The following is a 22,281-nucleotide window of genomic DNA, read 5'->3' as shown; positions in this document are numbered from 1 at the left end:
ATTTAACTAAATAAATAGATACGTAGTTTACAGTTTGCTTTCTTTATTTTAGAATGGAATTACATTCAGTAACCGGGACAAATTTGAAATGTACAGATAGAAGAAACAAACTAAAGTTTTAATGTTAAAACATTTTATCGATCGATATTTATAAATATAACAATGTCACGACAAGAGCTTTACGATGATAATATGAGTCGTATGTTCGCTAGACACAGAGCAGTGTATCTGGGTAATTTGAGTGGGTCTTGGAATTCTAACGATTCCAGAATATCATACCAGGTAAGACCTTTTTTTAAAATACACCTAATTTAAAAAAAAATAAAATAAGATAAAACGCTATCGTTAATTTGCAAAGTTATGGGTCCGTTTCCTTTTATCTTAATGAACATAGTATGCTGCCAACATTAGAAGTAAATTACGCAATTGAAAAGTGTATCAGCCCAGTACGAAGTGTTTTGTGCCATCGGAAGGCTGTTTATCACTTGAGAATTTACACAACAACAACTACAAAAACAAAAACATCATCAAAAACCAAAACAAAACAAAAATGGTATTACCATATTATAAATTATTGAAACAATGATTATTTGTAGATGACCGAAATGTGAGACGCATTATAGACCGTCCAGCAATTTGTTTTACACACACTAACTGACGTAATCTATAAAATAATGCTATTTTTATTTTTTGCGTATTAAGCGCAACAAATTGGTTTGGCAAAGAGACTGCATTTAATATCATTTTATGTAGTTTAAAAACTTTTGTGACCCCCCCCCCCCCCCACATCACACCACCACTCACCCGGTCAACTAACACCCCGACCCCCCCCCCCCCACACCCAAACCCTGAGATCCACCCTCCTGCATTCGAAAATCCCACAAACATCACTGGTCATATCACGTTACATTTATTGTATTTAGGTGTTTGTTATAATATACGGCATTATTTTAAACATGATATTTGATTAATATGGTTTCCATGGTAAACCAGTTACTTCGTAGTTTTCTATCTTATTACCAGGATACACTGTAATAATATATATATATATTACAATAATATATGTAGTTCATAGTTAATGAAGCATATTAATTGCCTGCAGTGTTGTTTTTACCGACAAAGAAAGTATGTCTATAGTAGCGGGAATAGCACAAAAACTGAGGTCCGATGTAACAATATCTAGAAACTCGGCTTTACCTATATTGTCCTGGAATGATTAAAATAGTATTAGTCTCAAATAAACTAACGAGGCTTTAAATTTCGTAACCATATATTCAAATATATATGGGTGGAAACCTCCCGGATGTCTAGTTAAAAACTCCAAACCGTGCACGCCCGTATTATTTTTTTCAGTTAATGTAAATTAATCTGGATAATTTGTAAACGTTATAAATTATCAGCAAAGAAGAACATTCGAACCTTATCCTACTACAATGCATGTTATTTGATCGTTAATACCAAGCAATGACCAGTATTTGAATAGCGTATTAAATATCCCTACTGTCCACATCAAAGTCTAGACAAGCAACGCATCTTTAAAAAAATCTTTATTGGGTTATTGGTAGGTGATTTGCAATACGTTTAATTTTGTTTGTTTAATATAACTTGCTTTACATTATTTTCAGAAAACCAAGCAGTGGGTTGATAGTAACATGTCGTCCTTTGATTCCTCCGATACACCGACACCGCAAAACAAATCCGGAAAATCCCTGAAAAAAATAGTGAAATCTTTTGCTGAAAGGACGTCCATGCAGGGTGTTCCAAATATCAATAACTCTAAACACTGGTTCCAGAAGTTAATCTGGTCTGTTCTGTTGGTGGGGTCCATGGTGGCAATGACCTTTCATCTTAAATTTTTGTTTGACACGTATTATGCTTGGCCAAAACATTCAACGGTGTCTTTAGGATTTAATAGCCTCGAGTTTCCAGCAGTCACCATATGCAACGTGAATCCAATCAGACAGTCGAAGATACATTTGGGTTCTGCAGCCTTGCGAAACATCGTCTCTGTAACCAGCCCAGAAAATATTGTGAAAAAGATGAACGAACGTAAGGTAAGTGTCTCCATTAAACATACATTAAGCAAGAGCTAAATCTGCCAATTGCAGCAGATCTTTCTTTAGGCCTGAAATGTTATCTAAATCATTAACTAGACATTAAGTAACTTATCCAGACCATAATAAACTCTCGATGGCATCGCTAGCCTGCGATATTTACTGGATTAGAACCCGATCTGCTGCTCAACGCTCATTGATAATTAAATCAAAAATGGATAATCGAGACTTTAGTAATGATGATCGAGGCTAGGCCCAAAATACAATCGCTACATTCTCGGTTCAGAGTGGATCAATTTGACCTATTATAGTGAGAACTGTCAGCTCTTTGTCTAATCTTCCATAATGTATCTTTAAGAACTGGGTTTTTTTTATTTCCGAAGCATGTGCTACTTACCTTCATATCAAGCATTTTGTATGAATTGGAAAAACGAAGATGGACTAATATAATAAAGAGATTTTGAAAATACACACTTATACAGCATGACTTTAATTTGCCAAGAGCATGATGTCCTAATATAGAGATTACGCTAATACATTAATGATTTAGTTTGGGCTAAAATTTATCAATGACCAATTGTCGTATGAAACTCAATGATAATAATAACAGACAGAAAAGGATAAATTGTTCCTTGGCGCAACCACCCAAGTACCCACTAAGGGTATTTGTCCTCGTTCTTAACCCGAATGTGCTTGTTGTGGAGTGTCACTCTGTTCCTCCTGTGTATTGTTTAGCCGATGTAATGCAGCCACCAACCACAATAACGTATTGTGTAAATTTCATTTTAATATATAAAACTGTCCCCATTCAAATTTTGAACGTGTCATGATGTTTTTTAAAAAGATTTTGTATGGACGTTTTGGTAGAGTATTTGGTCATTTTCTCATATCTTTGCAAAGTTTGGAAAGTTTGAAACCAGTTTGTGGTGACTTTTCATTTTTTTTCGGTTCGTAAACATGTTTGAGCGAAAGCATTGCATTATCAGTTAAAAGCATTGGCTATTTTCGGGTAATCAGAAAAGCTTTTTATTCCTCCAAACGCTTTCCATATGATTGTATAAATACGCCTAGCAAGATTACACGGATCATACGAGTCAAATTCTCAATATACTTTTATGTATCAGTGATTTTGTAGAAAATCTATGTTTATATCCTGTTTTGTTCGTTCATAACCAATATACCGAGAACGGGGATTGGTTTTGTATTTGGTTCCTTTGTGGATTTTATTTTGAAGTGGTTACTGTTAACAATGCCATTACAAATCAAAAGCGTCTCATGGTTTTGTAACCATACCATAAAACAATGGTCCAGGAATCTCTTCCAGTTATTGTATTCTGGGTGGTTTCAGTGCCATTTCCAAATTTAACATCCAGGTACGGCAGCTGAATTATTAAAAGAATTGTCAGTTCACCCCTTTCAACACCACAAAAACAAATTCGAGACCAAAATAACGTATAAGTCGAAACAGGTCAAACAAGAATTGGACTAAACTGTATTATATTATCGAAAACAACATGCCCCTTCACGCCATAGACGTAGGATTTATACTCTTCAAAAAAAGTTGGGGATATTCAGAAACAATACAAAACTGCGGAAATGCACTGCTGTTTTTATTAGAGGTAATCAGTGTATGTTAATAATAGGCCAATTGCCTAGACATGAACATAAACAGTTCATATGGGCGGCTTGTCTGACGGTCCCATTTCACTCGCAAAGAGATACACTGTCAAATGTGAAAATGGACGTTTTGATTTGGGGCAATCTGACCAACTCCTCTTGCAGTGCCACGGCCAATTCTTGCAGTGTTGTCGGTTGACGTTGACGTCGACGAACACGTCTCCTGATCATGTCCCAGACATGCTCTATAGGGGAAAGGTCAGGACTCATGGCTGGCCAAGGCATATGGACAATATGGTGACGCTGGAGGTAGTCATTCACGACACGAGCGCGGTGGGCACGGGCATTTTCATCTTGAAAGATGAAACGTCGACCTGCACGTTGAGCAAAGGGCAGAACTATCGCTGCCAGGATGTGGTCACGGTAGCACACACCAGTGACCCTTCCTTGAACAATATGCAAGTCCGTTCTGCCAGTCATGGTGATTCCTCCCCACACCGTAACAGACCCATGCTGTCTGACGTTAACGCTAGTATGACGTCCATTTACACTCCTCCAAACGCGAGCACGCCTGTCGGTGAAATCCAGAGTAAATCTGGACTCATCTGAGAACATTACACGCGCCCATCGACGATTACCCCCTTGTGCTGGCGAGTCATTGGCGGCACAGCACGCGGTCGCCGCGCATGCAAATGGGCTGCATGTAGCCGATTTCTAATCGTTTGGGGTGTAACTCGAATTCGTGTAACTTGGTACAAGTTTACAGGAAGCTGATTGGCCGTTTGTCATCGATTTCGAAGGACCTGTGTACGAATGTATCGATCCTAGGCTTGTGTAGTGGTTCTAGGACGACCCGAACGAGGTTTTTTATCAACATTGTGTGTTTGTTGGTACCGGTTCCACATTAAGCATGTTGGCAAATGCTCGCTCTGTAAAACCCATTTGAAGCATGCCAATAGCACGTAGACGTCCATCATGTTGAAGACGTCTCATCGCAAAATATACGTAACACACTAAAGCAAAGATACGCTAAACAGTAAATCTTATGCAAGAACCGATAGGAGAGCAAATATGGATAGGATAATCCAGCACGTGGCAGTTTTCATCAACCCTTCCTTGAAGTGTGAAATTTGAGAATGAACCCCTTCCACGTGTATTGCGCTACGTGGTTCTGTTGGGGGATAAGTTCTTCATCTGTGAACATACTCTCAAAGCATGTCAAGTGTCCATGACTATTCATCATATCACAACCTGCATAGGTATTTGCATTTCAATATCCCCTATTTATTTTGAAGAGTATATTTTAGTTCATGTCATGCGATGCCATAATATGGACTACCCCTCCCCTTCCCCCACACACACCTAATTATACGTCCTTCCTACATTCCCCCCCCCCCCCTCGCCTACAGACATGCCTTCCTACATTCATCACTCTGTTAATTTTATAAAAACCTGATTATACAGTTTCTGAATCTAAAATAGAGTAACGCCTCTCTTCCCCACGCGCTTCAGTCCGAAAATTCTTATTCCGTTGAACCGTTGATAGTGATTTCAACCTTTAGTTGAAATTGAACCAAGGGGTTTGCACTAATACCAAGAATTACAATACAGTTATCAGACACGTGTCACATCAAGTATATGTTGTGACTTGATTTGAAGGGTAATCATGTGTAAAACGTCTTTGGTGTACAGAGTTTAGTCTATTATATAAAGATTTGATATTGATGAAAGCTCACTTATCTATCAATTGTATCTGGAAATTATTATGTTTAAATATGTTCTTTGAATGCGAGCTATATACACGGTTCATTAACGAATAATTACATTTCGCAATGAAAGTACCTAAATTTTAAAAGAATCGGGATTGAAATTAAATGACACTGTTATGTCGTATACAATAATCGTGGGGGTTTACATCAAACGTCAAATAGACTTTCGGATTTTCAGAATTTAAATTACCAACATTTACCATGCCATGTAATACCACCGCGGCACACTATATGACATCAAACCATGCCATACTATACCACAGCATACCGTATAACATAATATACACATCACACCACATCAAATCATACCATAGCGTATACCATCACATCATATTATAGCATATGGCATCACAGAATATGATATAATATAATATTAAACTCTACTGCATTGTGCATATACCAGACGGAATCACACCATACTATAACACATCACACTATAGAACAAGTCATATCATACCATACTATGTATTCACATTCACACCATAGTATATTATATGACATTCTATTCCATCACACCACACCCAATCGTCATAACCAGTCCTTAATACGATTTCGTTTCGACTTTTGTAAACACATTTTGAAAATATCAGCACCGACACATAATTATATTTGTCGGTGACAAATATTCCTTAGTGTGCGCGGGCCTTTATATAAATCCAAAGCAACTGGTATATATATTTTTACTAGATATTATACAAAACCTTGTTATCGCTAAATATGGTCGAGTTACCTGTTCGCATGGCTAAACAAGAATTATATTGGCAATCGAGAGGAAGGGGAGAAGAAGGTGCTGTAAACAATATCTTAGACAACAATGTAGCACAGTAGGTGATAATCTAGCCACAATAATCTTGAGAAAGATGAGGACTTGTAGAGCAGATTAACCTGTAATTTGGTACATGATTTTAGCTATGTGATAGATATTAAACCCCTTTATACATCTGAACATGGACAATTACACAAATACCAAACATATTGTTATAGAAATTACTGAAAATCCATCATCAATAAAACACTTCATTATCGTGCTGTTTGACATCTTATCTGTATTTTCACTATTTGTAATATATAATAAAGTAATTTGGGGTATTTGTAAAATGCGTAATTCCAGGACATTGACGTACCATCATTGAACATGTCAACAATATCGATAGAAGGGTAGAGTTTGACTTCATGACATAAATATTTAAACTATTTCAGAACAAAACAGCGCAAGAACAGACAACGGGAAATATAAGAGTTCGAAGAGAAGTTACAAATTCACCCCCAACAACAACAACAACAAAAACAACAACTCGTAGCACTATTGACCGAATCCTCGACATTTTGTTTGGGCGTAAACCCCAAAACACAGAAACTAGCGAGGTTAGAAAACCGAAGCTTACCAACTGTCTCTAATTCGTGTCATCTAAAATATATTATATATCACATAGCTAATAAACTAACATAACAATACTTTTAATTGATGTAAATGTAACTACATCCGCATTTAACTAACAAAATGTAATAACATACCTTCATAATTAAAATTATAGTAACAGCAGGAGTCGTGTGTGGTTTGGGCCTTTCAAAACACAGGGATTTCATGTTAGGACTGATTGTGTATAGCGATTCAGTCAGATTGTCTGCCAAATATAACATAATTATATCTTTACATACACGTGTAACCTATACTGGGTCCATGTCTTACATTATAACATTTTTACATGGTTATGTAAACTTTTATACTCTAACCATACCTAACATTATAACATCTGTACATGCTTATGTAAACTTTTATTATGTAGCCATACCTAATATTATAATATCTTCTAGCATTAAAACATCTTTATATAGTTTATGTAAACTTTTATACTGTAGCGATATCTAACATTATAACATCTTTACATGTTTATGTAAACTTTTATACTGTAGCCATACCTAACGTTAAAAGATATTTACATGTTTATGTAAACGTTTGTATTGTAACCATAACATTATTATACTGTTCGGCGCATGGCATTATTGTAGACACACACATTTATTTATCCTCCTTGAATAACGGTATATAGGGGTTTTTGAAATGCAAATACTTATGCAGGTTGTGATATGATAAATAGTCATAGACACTTTGAGAGTATGTTCACAAATGAATAACTTATCGCCCCAACAGAACCACTGGGCTGCAAGTGCGACACGCAATAGCGCCATACACGTGGGAGGGGTTCATTGTCAAATTTGACACTTCAAGGAAGGGTTGATGAAAACTGCATTTGCTGGTTTATCCTCTCCATGTTTGCTTTCCTATCGGTTCTTGCATAAGATTAGCGTATCTTTGCTTTAGTGTGTTACGTTTAATTTGTAATGAGACGTCTTCAACATGATGAACGTCTACGTGCTATTGGCATGCTTCAAATGGGTTCTACACAGCGAGCAGTAGCCAACATGGTTAATGTGTCACAGTCTGTGATCAGTAGGTTGTGGAACCGGTACCAACAAACACACAATGTTGATGATAGACCTCGTTCAGGTCGTCCTAGAGCCACTACACAAGCCCAGGGTCGATACATTCGTACACAGGTCTTTCGAAATCGAGGACAAACGGCCAATCAGGTTTCTGTTAACTTACACCAAGTTACAGTAATTCGAGTTACACCCCAAACGATTAGAAATCGGCTACATGCAACCCATTTGCACGCGCGACGACCGCGTGATGTGCCTCCAGCACATGGAAAACAGGCGTCAATGGTGTAGGCAGCGTATAAATTGGGGTAATCGTCGATGGGCGCGTGTAATGTTCTCAGATGAGTCCAGATTTACTCTGGATTTCACCGATAGGCGTGCTCGCGTTTCGAGGCGTGTAAATGAGCGTCATGCTAACGTTAACGTCAGACAGCATGACAGATTCGGGCGTGGGTCTGTTATGGTGTGGGGAGGAATCACCATGACTGGCAGAACGGACTTGCATATTGTTCAAGGAAGGTTCACTTTGCTCAACGTGCAGGTCGACGTTTCAACTTTCAAGATGATAATGCCCGTGCCCACCGCGCTCGTGTCGTGAATGACTACCTCCAGCGTCACCATATTGTCCATATGCCTTGGCCAGCCATGAGTCCTGACCTTTCCCCTATAGAGCATGTCTGGAACATGACCGGGAGACGTGTTCGTCGACCTCAACGTCAACCGACAACACTGCAAGAATTGACCGTGGCACTGCAAGAGGTGTGGGTCAGACTGCCCCAAATCGTGATTGGACGGTTGATTAGGAGCATGCCACGACGAATTGCTGAATGTCTGAGGATTGGTGGAGCAAATTACTAATTATTAAGACAAAAATCAAAAGGTCCATTTTCACTTTTGACAGTGTATCATTTTGCGAGATAAATGGGTTCGTCGGATAAGCCGCCCATGAACTGTTTATGTTCATGTGTAGGCAATCGACCTGTTATTAACATTCACGGGTTACCTCTAATAAAAACAACAGTGCATTTCCGCAGTTTTGTATTATTTCTGAATATCTCCTACTTTTTTTTGAAGAGTATATATTGAGAATGTTGCAATTTCAGCAAATACTTTTTTTTATTAGAAAAATGTTTCAATTAACCATTTAAATACATCAGGTGATATTATTTGGATTCATTTCTTATCCCACACTTCAGATTTTATCATGCTTAAATCTACATTATAATATATAATTTTATATAATGAAATGCAGTTTAATAGAATGCGACAAAAAATGTTGGTATCAGGAACGGAGATCTACAGAATATTTCTTTCACCTTAAAGAAGACACCCCGGTTTACAACGGGTCTCTGAAAAATGTTCGCTCAAGTAATGCGTTCGCCTATTAAGCCGATTGGAAATGATGACGAAAACAGTTTTTATGGAGGTGGCCTAACTCGTTTAGAGTGCCTTCCTTCAATTTTTCTTTGAGAAACCTGAACAACAATAACTGGCAATATCTATACCCGAGTTATAGACAGGTTTATCCAACAACGACAACTGGAGTTTGATATTTTGAAAATAACCAGTGTTATTCACCTTTCTCAGAGAATTAACCAGTTTTATTCAATGAAATGTATATGGGACTTCTCCTTTAAATGAACATTGTGCTCGTTTGTTCATTCTTCTCCTATATAATATTTCTACGCTACACTAGCCATGTTTTAATAATGACAAAAGTCACTCAGCTGACTAACAGAAGAATGTTCTCTCAACCTTATAATTTTAGCTTTTCTTTCAAATTCACTCTTAAAATGCTAACCCTATACATCTGTTCCAAGAAACAAATTCCAATTTATTTTTGCCCTAACCACAAATAAAAATGTGTAGCTTATGGCATAGTTGGTTTTGAATTTTCCAGTTAATTTGAAATCAGTACAACCCCGTAGGCGTGAATGCGACGGTTAAAATGACTAGCTTACGGCACGCTACACTTAATGATTAGATCTATATAATACAAGATATAAATGAAAATTATAACCCAGTACTTTTTCACACATCATCTAACTAAGCTTTTTAACATTTTTGATTCTAGCACCTACGCACTTCAAGAAACGCTAAACCAAAACGGAAGGTATTGTATTTGACAATGTGTACGCCCGTCTGTTACGGGTATTGTCGTCACCAGGGCCTTCTTAACGCATTTGACTCTCGGCAGTTGCCCGGGGGCCCCACGGGGATATAGGCCCCATGTTTATGTATTTGCTGTCAATAAATAAATACTAAACTGCACTAAACAATATATATTTGTTGAATAATTTCGTCCATCATTTACATTTTTATTCTTGTAAGTGGTTGTGTATGTAGGGCCCGAGTGCATTGCTTTGCCCGGGGGCCTATAATGGTGTTAAGACGGCCTTGGTTGTCACCCCACTTAATTCTTTATAGAGACTACAATATTTATTTGGTATTTTTGGTATTTATATATTTGTCTCCCTAGTTAAGATGGCGAATAATTGTCGACTGCAAGAAGAAGAAGAAGCATATTGATGCTATGAATTACATAATGAAACACTTTAATTTCTTGGTATTTGTATAGGCCATGAACCTTTCAAACAAAAGCCCTATACAGAGGGAAAGAGGTTATGATAATTCATTCAAACAATAGGTTTTGATTTATTTATTATTTTTTGATTTTGTTGTTATTGTTGTGGGTGGTGTGGTCAGCACAACTTGGCTTATTCTATTAATTCTTACATAATTGCAAATTTCTTTCTTTGTTGTTAGTAGACTATTTCGCTTGCTATTTGTTTTATTTTCCATATTTACTTATGAGATCCAAACATTTATTTGAAAATATGAATAATATTATTCTTATACAGCAGTTTTCTAATTGATAGGCAATCACAAATAAGTATAAATGTAAACTTTTACAATAACATATATAAAAAAATAAGACATTTATATTTGTTGGAAAGTAAGTTACCTTTAATTTTGTCCATCCTTGATAACTGTAGAAAGAATCGGAAAGTGAAGAAACAGAAGATGGGAATATAAGGAAAGGAAGCACCGAAGCAGCTACAAGTTTACTTACCGAGGGATTTTCAACAATGGTTACCGAGGAAACTACCAGACACAAATCTACAACTGAATATTTGTCAACAATGGCTATTGAGGAAACTACCAGTCAAAAATCCACAACTGAATATTTGCCAACCGCGACGTCCGCGGGTGTGGGGGACGAAAGGGGCAGTGCAGATAAGGGTAGCACAGAGCTTGTTAATGAAGAGGGGGGTGAAGAAATAGGCTTAGTTAACACAGTCAATCTTAAACCAAAACAACCAGAGAACAAAGACATTATACTTTTACCACACACTACAACAACGGAGAAACCCACAATTACAGTAGAACCCATTATACCAACTGAGAAACCAACTACAACAACTAAAAAAACAACTAAAACAACTAGAAAACCTACTGAAAAACTGACTATGACAACTGAGACACCAACTACGACAACTGAGAACCAGCCCAATACAACTCAAATCGACAATTCAAATTCGCAAAACAGTGCCGAAGAGCTATCGTCCAAGGGGGCAAAAACGAAACTAGCCGCCAAGAACATCCAATTTCAGATGGTTGAATCTAAGAATGGTATTAAACTTCTAAATGATATTGAACTAGATTTCCAAAATGTTCGAAAGCAAGTAAAGGCTGAAATGGAAAGTGAAGGGGACGCAGAAGCAACATCATTAGCTTTACCTCAGCAATCTATGATGTCACAAATAATAGAAGAGTTTCAATATTTGTTCAGTCAGGAACAAAGGTAGGAATTTAATCCAAGTTTGTTTGATTTTAACGCTAATATCGGCCCTGTCGTTTTTCTTCAACAACTAGGAATGTCTCATCCTTAAAACACTGATGCACAATTCAAGGTGATAACAATCACGATATATCGTCTGTTTACTGTTATCGTTTAACGTTTGGCCATTGCGATATACATTAAACATTATGTTATTATCAGGCGTTGTTGTGATTTTGTCTATACCGACCAGATACGTTATTTGCTGAAATGAAATAGGGTTTAAAGTGCAACTTCTACACACCGATCAGGTAGATTGACGGGTAAACGCCATGTAATGTGCTGTGAGGGTATTTTGCGCCTTATACTCTTCGTTGAAGTCCAACTGTCAAGTCTTCTTTGCGTCCAGGGGTGATCCTCAGGTTTTCGTTCCACCCAAACAACAAGACATTGCTGCTCACCTCCCCAAGGAAATGTCTCGGCCAACAACCGGATTGGTCACGGGATCTTCCTGTGAGTCCGTGCCATACTTACTGAGCTACCGCGGTCCCTGCGTTATTTTTCATTGTTCGTATTATTTGTATTTCGAAGTTAATTGTAAATGAAATACTGTGTTTTACTATATTTCAGATCTGTACGAGTTGCAATGGGTCATCAGCTAGATGATATGTTAGTGGATTGTAGTTTTGGTGGACGAATCTGTCATCCACAGTGAGTAGTCACTACGCCCTTGTGTCATTCGCCCCCCCCCCCCCCTTACGAAAACACAGTACAAAACATAGCAATGCATGCTTAGATTATTAAACAAAATATAGTGTTTTCGTGGAAAATTTAAATTGTGTAAGGTGACTTGCATCCTTACAGTACCGATGGAAAAAGAAGTTTTTTTCAATGCAGTGTCATCCCTCCCAAGGATCAATATGTGCAATCTTTGAAATAGTTCTAATAATGTTGATAGAATACTTTGCTTGAGCCCCGTTTTCCTCGAATAAGAAGCGTATTAATGTATTAATATGAGAATAATTTCAATAACGGAACATAATTATTTTTCAGGAATTTTAGTTTACGTGCAACAACTGGTCTTGGTAATTGTTTTACTCTACAACATAAAGGTCTGGTTGCTCAAACAAGTGGCTTACAGGAAGGTACGTTATGTCTGATAATTGTATCATAACATTAAAGTTTCCGGACAATATTTTTTTTACATAATATACGCTAAAATTATGTACACAGATTGATCATGTAACATTTGATCATCGAAACAAAAACCCAAACGTCAACGGTAGATAATATCCAGGCTCGGATTAAATAGAAACCCATGATTAGATTTTATCCAACACTGATAGGCGGCGCTAGCTTGTTTACATCGTCTGCAAAGCGGAATTAAACCATTTTTGGACGGATATTACTTTTAGTTTCCCAACCTTTACAATATTGAACCAGGACTAAAATATTTCTTTTAGAGCTTCAACTTTCACGATATATATTGTATTTGCGACTTTTTAAAAAATCCCCCGAATTTTCTCCTTAATTTTTTTCTGATTTAAATATATTTATTTACAGGAATGCAACTGGTAATATATCTAGAAAATGGGGAATATTTACGAGGTTTAACAAGTGGGAATGGCGGTCAAATTGTTATACACGATAGGGATTCCTGTCCTTTTCCACAAAATGATGGTATAGCTATAGCTTCTGGTACTGAATCAAATATTGGTTTAAGATTGGTATGTCTACATTAAATATAAATATCCCCTTTTATTCACATATTGTGTCTATACGTGCTATACGTTTTTCTATTTGATAACGGTGTGGGAGGGGGGTGGATGGCCGAATGGTTAGCAAGCGCGCGCTGTATTATGCGGTCTGTCATTGAGTCAACTGGCTGGGTTTCGATTCCCCGGTTGTACGTGACAAGGAGTTAAGTCACCTGTCCAAACTCGTGGGTTTTCTCCGTGTCCACTGCTAAAAACCCCTACGCGCAAGCGAATTATTGAAATAAAATTGGAACCATGTGTTAGTCCCGAAATGACCTTGTTTGTGTCGAATGAACGTTAAACCCAATTTCTCTCTCTCTCCCTATTTGATAACTGAAGATTGGCTCGTAAAAACAGTATTGTGTAAAAGGGCAATATTGGTACCAGTCATTATCACATATGTGATAGAACTGGTTAAACACGTTCCAAATATAATTTTAACACAGAGATCATTGCTACGATAGATGTACGGTGTAATCAATGTTTCAACAATCGGAAGTGACGAACGCAAAAGGAAAACACGAGTTATCCCTCTATATAACTGACTGAAGTGACGAGTGATAACAGATACATGGGCGAATTTCTGCTTGGAGATATGTTTCACTATCCTTTATTTTCAGTTTATTGAATCAATATAATTACGGCTTCCCCCGTCCATTTTTTACAGACTAATAAGAAGCTTTATATATCTTCCACGATTTTCTGTTCTTTGAATTAATATATTTTATATTTTTATAATTTTATTTTTAATTTTTTGTTTTTTTAATTTATTATTATTTTTCTTTACACCTGCATCAGCGATCACTCTTGTTCACTTATACATACACACTTCTCTTTATATTATTGTTTATCTATAGCTCAGGTTAATCGTATTCCATTAACGGTGTTAATACACTGATCTTTATAAATATAGCATTCACCTCCTTTTAATCCCTGTAAGAGATTTTCGTTGTGTAGGTTTAGTTCCTAATGGCCCCCTAATCAAAGGTGTTAAGCTTTAATTGCATTTGATTATTATCTTTGTTGCACATTCTGTATATATATTTGCCCACAATTCACATATATATTTGTATCATTTGCTTGATAAGCACGAGAGTATCCTCGTCGAAACGTCGCTTAGTATCAAACTCAGTAATTGTGTATCCATAAAATTGTACATTGTGTTCATTTAGTATACTATAATATCGAAGTACATATTATATTAATTGCAGGTAAATATAGAGAGATTGGGGTTACCACATGGTACATGTGAAGAAGGCGATTTATTTAAGGAACAATATGGATTTAAATATACTAGACAGGTAGTGTTATATAGTGTTACCTACATGTTTGCCCCGGAATTGCCTCTTTAAAGCTATGACAGCGTTATTCATTAGAAGTTTAGAAAGACGTTGCCGAATTTTGTAACCATGGGATAATTTAATAACTATTGATTTCAATTTTTAAAATGTTTGGGACATGCATTAATTAGTGCCAACTTTGAAAATAGATAGTTAAATATATGTTTTAAAAATTTAGCCGGATGCACTTCGTTCGGGATAAGGATGAAAAATATACATGTCATGTTTTCACTTGTTTTTATTTGGTATTAGGTGCAGGATTTTATCAGTTTTAATTGATGTTATTTAAGCATGTATTTTAAATTACAGGCATGTCAGGTATTCTGTCTACAAACGTTAATTAGTTCTATATGTAAATGCTATGATGAAGATGAAGAAGAGTTAAACATCATCGCTCATATACAAGAACACTATGATCCGTGTAGAAATATTAGCGGTAGGTGCTCTATACACCAATCTATTCAATCAAACAAAACCTCGATATAATCCGATTCCTGTATTTAAAGCTTAGCGTTCACTTGTCGGGGGTATATTTAGAGTAAAATCATAAATCATAATAAGGCAAATTGTAGTAATTATAAAACAGTTCATCATCCCTACTGTTTGAGATAAATTGACGCAATACATAATACACGCCACTAAATTTAACTAAAGATATGATCATTTATAATCTCCTAAATATTTAGCTGAAGACTTGGATCGCAACTATTTTGGCATTTTACCACTGGCGGCTCGATTACAAGAACTGGTTTCCTGTATTTGCGTCACATCCGGAACTTTAACGTAGACTTGGACACAGTAAAAAAACTTTACTTTAAGCATTATTTTTGGAATCTGTTGACGGCCACATTGTCCTTTAGTGAGATAATATTTTACGATTACCCCATTTTACTTTCAGAAATTAGATGTATGCTCAACATACAAAGAGATTATGAAAAGGGTGAGCAAAAATGTGAATGTGATAATCCTTGCATGTAAGTCATTTTAAAATATTCACTGAAAGATTGATAATTAAAACTGTATTTTGAATTATGTGTTCACATGTCCATTTGTTCCAGAATTTCATATAGTATCTTTACTTCCAATTTAGGGAAAAAATGACCAAATTTTGGATAACATTTTTAGATTAATTCATATTTTATCAATAAAATCTAACGTATATTTTCCCCAGAGAAACCAGATATCAACATACTATTTCTGCCAGACAATGGCCATCTGATGAGTACACGGTAAGTATTTTATTATTCAATGATCAATAAAATCTTAGCGCTTTTACTGAAAAAAAACCTGTACAACTTAGCACCCCGCTTCCCCACTGCTTTTAATTGCAATTAGTATGCTCATTTAACTAATTTATTTGACAATCGTTTTTTGAACAGAACATCCTACTTACTGCTTTATGTGAGAAGAAAAGTCCCGAAGAATGCCAAAGATTAAGGAATATGGAGCCCAGGGAATTAGCGTAAGTAGACATATATAAAATTGGTAGTTTTCTATTTAAAGTAGCTAAGTCTCTAACTCAATATCATCCAAAATCTTCAACATTGAAAACACGATTTATTTGTCAAATTAAATCAACATTCATGTTGTGATCTTACCGGAAAAAGATGGGCTTTTGATATCCAATATTTAAGACAAAATAAACATTTTACCATTGGTACACGAATCGTGTACCATAATGCGCTTCAGCCCCAGTTGTATCAAGAGACTCGAGGGACGAGGCTAGTAGACACATTGCACCAAATCAAACGGCGCCTGTAGACTGGAATAACCAGACGCTAGAAATTTGCACTCGATTGAGACTGCTGGCTTATTTCGCCGAACATAACTGATTTGAAATTGAAGTAAAACGGAAACCATTGAATGTAAATCAGTTGATATACATTCATATTACAGTATTATATGCGTTGCGACCCACTTTTGTCAATTTCTAGCTCCCAAATGTTAGCGATTTAGCTCCTTTAAATGTTAAATGATACCTTTGGTTTCATATGTATTTATACTATATTGTTGGCAATTATTTAAAAATGTATGTACTTCAAATTTTGATCTCAACAAGGAGCTCTCTCTCACCGTACAGATACTATACAATGATAAGGTCTATATATAAGTTCAGAATTGTCTCTTGCAGGAATAATTTTTTGAAAATTAATATTTACTATGAAGATCTGAATTATGAAAATATAACAGAAGAAGAAGATTATGAGGTAGGTAATTTAGAGCACCATGCAGAAATTGAAAAAAACGATAACCCGGGGAGGGGGGGGCAGCAAATTTCAACCATACTTGGTCTATGGGGACCCCTAGGCGACAGAAGTCACATGATGAAGTGAAAAAATTTTGAACGGACAACTTCCGGTATAACTGGAAATTGTTGTTTTGGGGTAAAAGTTGACATATTTCGACCAATTTGTTACCCTAATTTCAAAACGCTCCTACCCGAAATGTCGTGTCTCTAAATTTTTGATATTGGTCAGGTATGATAGGCCTAGTAGTCGTCTTAAAATCCTGCAGTCGTTTGGGAATGAATGAATCATGTGGAATTTTCTCCGAGTGATCATAAAGTGGTCATTTTACATATGTTTAAAACTATGCTATCCTAAAACGCATGTAGCTGCTTCTTTGCAGGTCTGACATAGAATTGCTTGGTGTGGTTGTGAAGGGCATTTCTCAAAGTAAATGTCAAAAGAAAAAAACTGACCGGAACGCAACCCACTAGAGTGCTGTAATATTCTGAAAATGTGTAAAAACGGTATTTTCCACGAAATTCGTCTTTTCACTGTGATCGACTACTATTTTCAAGAGTTCAAATGACCGTTGATTATGAACATTAGTACTATTTTTGTTACTTGAACGTTCCTTGTGCCAAATATACTATCTTGGTTAAAAATCATGAAGTTTTTGTGACAAAATCGGACGTTCGCGGTCATCGTAGGAAAGGGGCTTAATTGGTGTATAATATTGCAGGATCAGGCAACGATTATTCTCATCTGTATTCAGTAGTTAGTAGCACGGAAGTGCATAAATGCAAGGACTGGCATAGCAAGCTTTTATTTTAGCACAATTTAACCAAAGCAGCACCTTTTCAGCAATGACTAACGATTATCTTCAAATGACTACTGATCATCACCATTACTTGTAATATTTCGTAATTTCAACGTGAATCGTGTCAAATACATCATTTTGTTTAAAATCATAATATTTTTGTGACAAAATCTGACTTTCACGCTTGCTTGATAGCCATAGGGAAGAGTCATAAGTGGTGTGTAATTTTGCAGGGATCAGACCACTGTTAATAAGATCTGTATTCATGAGCAGATCATCGTATAAATTTGACTGACATGACTATCATAAACTTGATATCTTTTAATTTGTACATCTTTTCATGTAAAGAAGAACCATAAGAAGAAACATTCAGAAGTGTTCATGTAGGGACATTTAATGTCGGGTATTTAAATCTCTGAATCATGGCATAGATCACAACAGGATTTATGGCACTCCAGGATAATGTTGACCGCATGTGCCAAACTCCTACATATACCTACGTTCGAGCAGAAGTGCTCACTTATTTAGATTCCTACGTTCGAGTGTAAATGCTCTCTGACCTTCCTTCAAGGTTTTTGGACCACAGAGTACTGTTTTATTTTGTAGTACTGTTTTTGACCTCTTCTCCTTCAGGGATTTCAATATGGAATTATCATAGCCTCCCGATCTGTAATGCCTCTCCATGAAAACGTACAAATGTTTCCATACAATGATCGGCTACCTAATACAGATGGGAATAAGCTGGTCTGATTCCTAAAATATGTTTGACCAAACTAACCTATTTGGCACAAGGAACATTGGTAGAAAAGGTGTTGTATAGTCGTCTTGCTGTCACTGGATCATCTACAATCCCCTCGTCCTTAAAATCTGTTACAAGAGCGAACATGTACATCCCTCAGAGACACTTCTTTTACCCAAGAGTTAAAATATGCTTACACTGAATCGTGTATCATATTTCACCTTTCATTATATCATATTTATAGAAGACGATTTGTTCTGTTTAAATTGCATTGGACATTCATGAAACTTGTCCCTGGTCTAACATACAGACTTTAGACTTTAGATCCTAAGGTCTGTCATTGAGTTATGTGGTGTGACAGCATGCCGGTGACATGGTGTGGTGTTGTTTGTCCAACCTCATGGATATTCTCTTTTCCCACAAGTGTATTATTGAAGTAAAATTGTACCATATGTTAGTCCCAAAATGACATAGTTTGTGTTGAGTGGACCTTAAACCCCATTTCTCTCTTTTAAGTCAAAATCACCCTTGTTAACGAATATATTAACTTTGTGATGATGTCCATAGATACAGTATGCATCACCATATTATGCTAGTCCCAAAATGACCTAGTTTGTGTCCAGTGGACTTTAAATCTCATTTTACTTTGTTCCTCTCATGTCTAAATCATCCTTGCTAACGACTAAATGGATTTGTAAAGATGTCCATACATATACGCCATCTGGGGTATTGATAGACGGGACATTTTATCCTAATTTTTGGTGTTTTTAATATATTTCTCCTGTTTTTATTATGACTGTTCCGGTCATTTTTATTTTTTATTTTGTTAGTAGGAATGTTGTTAGTTGTGGGTAACATTCAACTTTGGTCCTAGTCCCTGCAAAGAACGAGCTATAGCCTCTTAAACATTGGTTTTCATTAAATTCAATTTTCAGAGAGAGTTGGGTATCCGGCCAGTACAAAGGTATCATTAGCAGTAGAAACTTCAAACACAGTGTGAAGGAGGAACCTGAGTGGTCCCACTAATGCCCAAAATTTTGTCTATCCAAATCAATTATTGTCCGAATAGCAGGTCATTCAAATTTGGATCCAAAATTGCCTATTTTTGGCTTATTTTTCGATTAAAAAATACTTTTCCAATTTTCCAGATCGGTATCAACTGAATACATCTAATATTTTGGGGGGATGTATCTGGGTACTAACCCATCTCACAGAAAAAATTTGGTCCAAATCCCTGACCCAAGGGTTATCACCCCCTGCATGGTGCTCTCGCGGACACACTCATAATATGTACAACAATATTCAGAGAGCAACGGCCTGTCATAACAATCACTATAACGGGCGGGGAGGGGGTGGGTGTATATTATTATTAATGGGGAAGTTTCTGATTTTACAAAACACCGTAAATCAACTTCCAAAATGTGACGATATAGCCAACCATCTGCTTTATCTAAAAATTTCATATCAAAAGGAATTTCATTCTGTAAGTGATACACACTTGTCTTACCAGTATATAGACGGGAGTACCGGTGGCTCCGAGAGTAAGACGTTGGATCGCCAATCTGGAGGTCGGGTGTTCGATTTTCCGGCGTAGTTCCCCCTTGTCAGTGGTGCATTACGTGGGATCTGACAAGGGCAAACGTATAGTTGTTCGGATGAGACACGTAAAAGAACCATTGGCAGATGGAATATGAAATTATCCCAGTCGGTGCTGAACAGTAGGACGTTAACCCTCATTTCATTTCATTTCAGTATATAGACATGGTTATCTATGGTTGTTCTGTTTATTTCAGACCTCCCAGTTTATATCGGATGTTGGTGGTACTATTGGTTTGTGGGTTGGCTTGTCCATGTTGAGTATGTTTGAAGTGGTTGAATTCGTCGTACAGATACTCCAATTCTTTACATTTTCTCTGTGGTTCCGGAAAAAGCCCAAAACAACGAAAGAAAATACACAGCTTTCAACGCATCATAAAACATGGGATGGATTGTGAAAGTTTATACCACGTCCTTTACCATTACCTAGAAGATGTAGTCTTGCATTAGTCTTTATACTTTTGTGATCAATTAGGAATGTTTTTATTACATGATTATTATTGCATACGGTGACAATGTGTTAGTTATCACATTTGTATTGAGCATTTTGTTAAATTTTCGAACCCAAGTCATTGCATCTTATCCCATGATGATGGAATATTGTTGATTTTGTGTCTTCTACTGTGAGATATTATAGCACCTGCGACAATTTTTACTTGTATATAAAAAAGATGAATTTCTTTAAAACATCTAGTCGACGCCATAGAAAAGAGCATTTTTAGACGTATACTAATGATAAATATTTTTTAATAAACGATTCAAGTGAATACATATACATTTCATGAATTTTAGATAATTAAAGGAGGGATATATCTATCTATCTATATGTATGGAATCCTGTATTTATGTTGTTTCTGTGAAGTATTATAGTGGTTCGTTATCCCAAGGTTCGAATTTTGGCACATATCTAACCTAACTTCCTGGATTATTGCCCCTGATTGTACGGAAATCGCCTAAATCTTTTTTTTTTTTACAAATGCTTCACTCTTTCATTTTGTTTTCAAATTCGATGTGTAGCATTGGGACAATGAATCCTATCGATTTTTCCTACTTTCCTATATCTCTTGGCGTGTCTTGTTGCATCCCAAGCCATGTTTTAGAAATGGAAATATTGTTAGAATTCTTTTATAGCATTATATAAATATATTTATTGTTTGTATTTCAATAAACTTATGTACTAAACCCCATTGTATTAAACAGAGGTTTTTACAAATTAGAAATGCGTTTTCTCTGGGTAGTTTTATGATAATAACTTGATTACCATTAACCGCGACTTTGTAGGTTGAACGTCAACATATGCTGTCAAAAAACAAATTATGTGCCATAAATCAGTATTAAGAAGAGTTTAATTAACATCAATACATGTCGATCGATTTCCACTTATTTTCAGACATTCAGGCAAAGTTTGACACTCGGTAGAATTAATTGAGACCTCGGTTAAATGGAGCTCTGACTTCAGTGTAAGGGCCCCTCTGTCTGTGTCCAGTCGAAAGGCACACGAATATTTTAATTCAGCATTTACAATTGAAATAAGTTTTCACTCAACCTCTCGAGGCCCTCCAGCTGGCGAAGGTCATTTTTCTTTTGTCAACTGTGTTTCCAGGGAGTGGGTGGTTAACGATTTTAGAACCACTTTCCAATTACAATACTCTTTTTGTTCGTTAATCGTGAAGAGTTCAGTAAGACCTCGACAAAGAAACTCAATGGTTTGAAAAAGCTTCCCATATTCTTATTAATCCTGTGTTTCACCTCTATTAACACTTTTGCCACGGCAAGATGTAAGTCTGATGCTTTACGTACAATCGATATTCCGAACTTGTTTTTCGGGACTAACATGTATATTAACTCGCTTGGGAAATCGAACCGATTGGTGAGGGGTGAGGCCACATCCATACAAACCATGCCTTTGGGGTAATTAATTTATTTTGTCAACCAGAAGCTTTCTGACGGGAAATAATATTTACCAATTTCTGCATTTACCATTATACCATGTATTTAGTATATCTATTTAAGTCATTTTCTTTTGACTGTATATAGTAAGCTGAATAACAAAATAAAAACATATTTTACTGCCGGGTGTTATTGCCAAGCCAAGGACTCTTTCTTTCAAGTCCACACAGAATTCATGCCAGCCCCATAGC

At 36.4% G+C, this 22,281-nt stretch overlaps 1 protein-coding gene across 1 annotated transcript; it reads left to right on the top strand.

The window, feature by feature from the left end:
- Positions 1 to 204: 204 nt before the first annotated feature.
- On the top strand, positions 205 to 22,032 carry LOC126817912 (amiloride-sensitive sodium channel subunit gamma-2). The gene is made up of 14 exons (XM_050545084.2): positions 205 to 282; positions 1,626 to 2,054; positions 9,957 to 9,995; positions 10,879 to 11,687; positions 12,294 to 12,374; positions 12,717 to 12,808; positions 13,227 to 13,390; positions 14,632 to 14,721; positions 15,070 to 15,196; positions 15,659 to 15,734; positions 15,932 to 15,989; positions 16,140 to 16,222; positions 16,892 to 16,967; positions 20,338 to 22,032. The coding sequence occupies exons 2-14, from the start codon at positions 1,653 to 1,655 to the stop codon at positions 20,536 to 20,538; spliced, it is 2,298 nt and encodes a 765-aa protein (XP_050401041.1). The 5' UTR covers positions 205 to 282; positions 1,626 to 1,652; the 3' UTR covers positions 20,539 to 22,032.
- Positions 22,033 to 22,281: the final 249 nt, after the last annotated feature.

This window comes from Patella vulgata, chromosome 4 (assembly GCF_932274485.2).
Source record: "Patella vulgata chromosome 4, xgPatVulg1.2, whole genome shotgun sequence".
Taxonomy (NCBI): domain Eukaryota; kingdom Metazoa; phylum Mollusca; class Gastropoda; family Patellidae; genus Patella; species Patella vulgata.
Note: the sequence above shows the minus strand (reverse complement) of the source record. Positions and strands in the feature narration are given on the sequence as shown.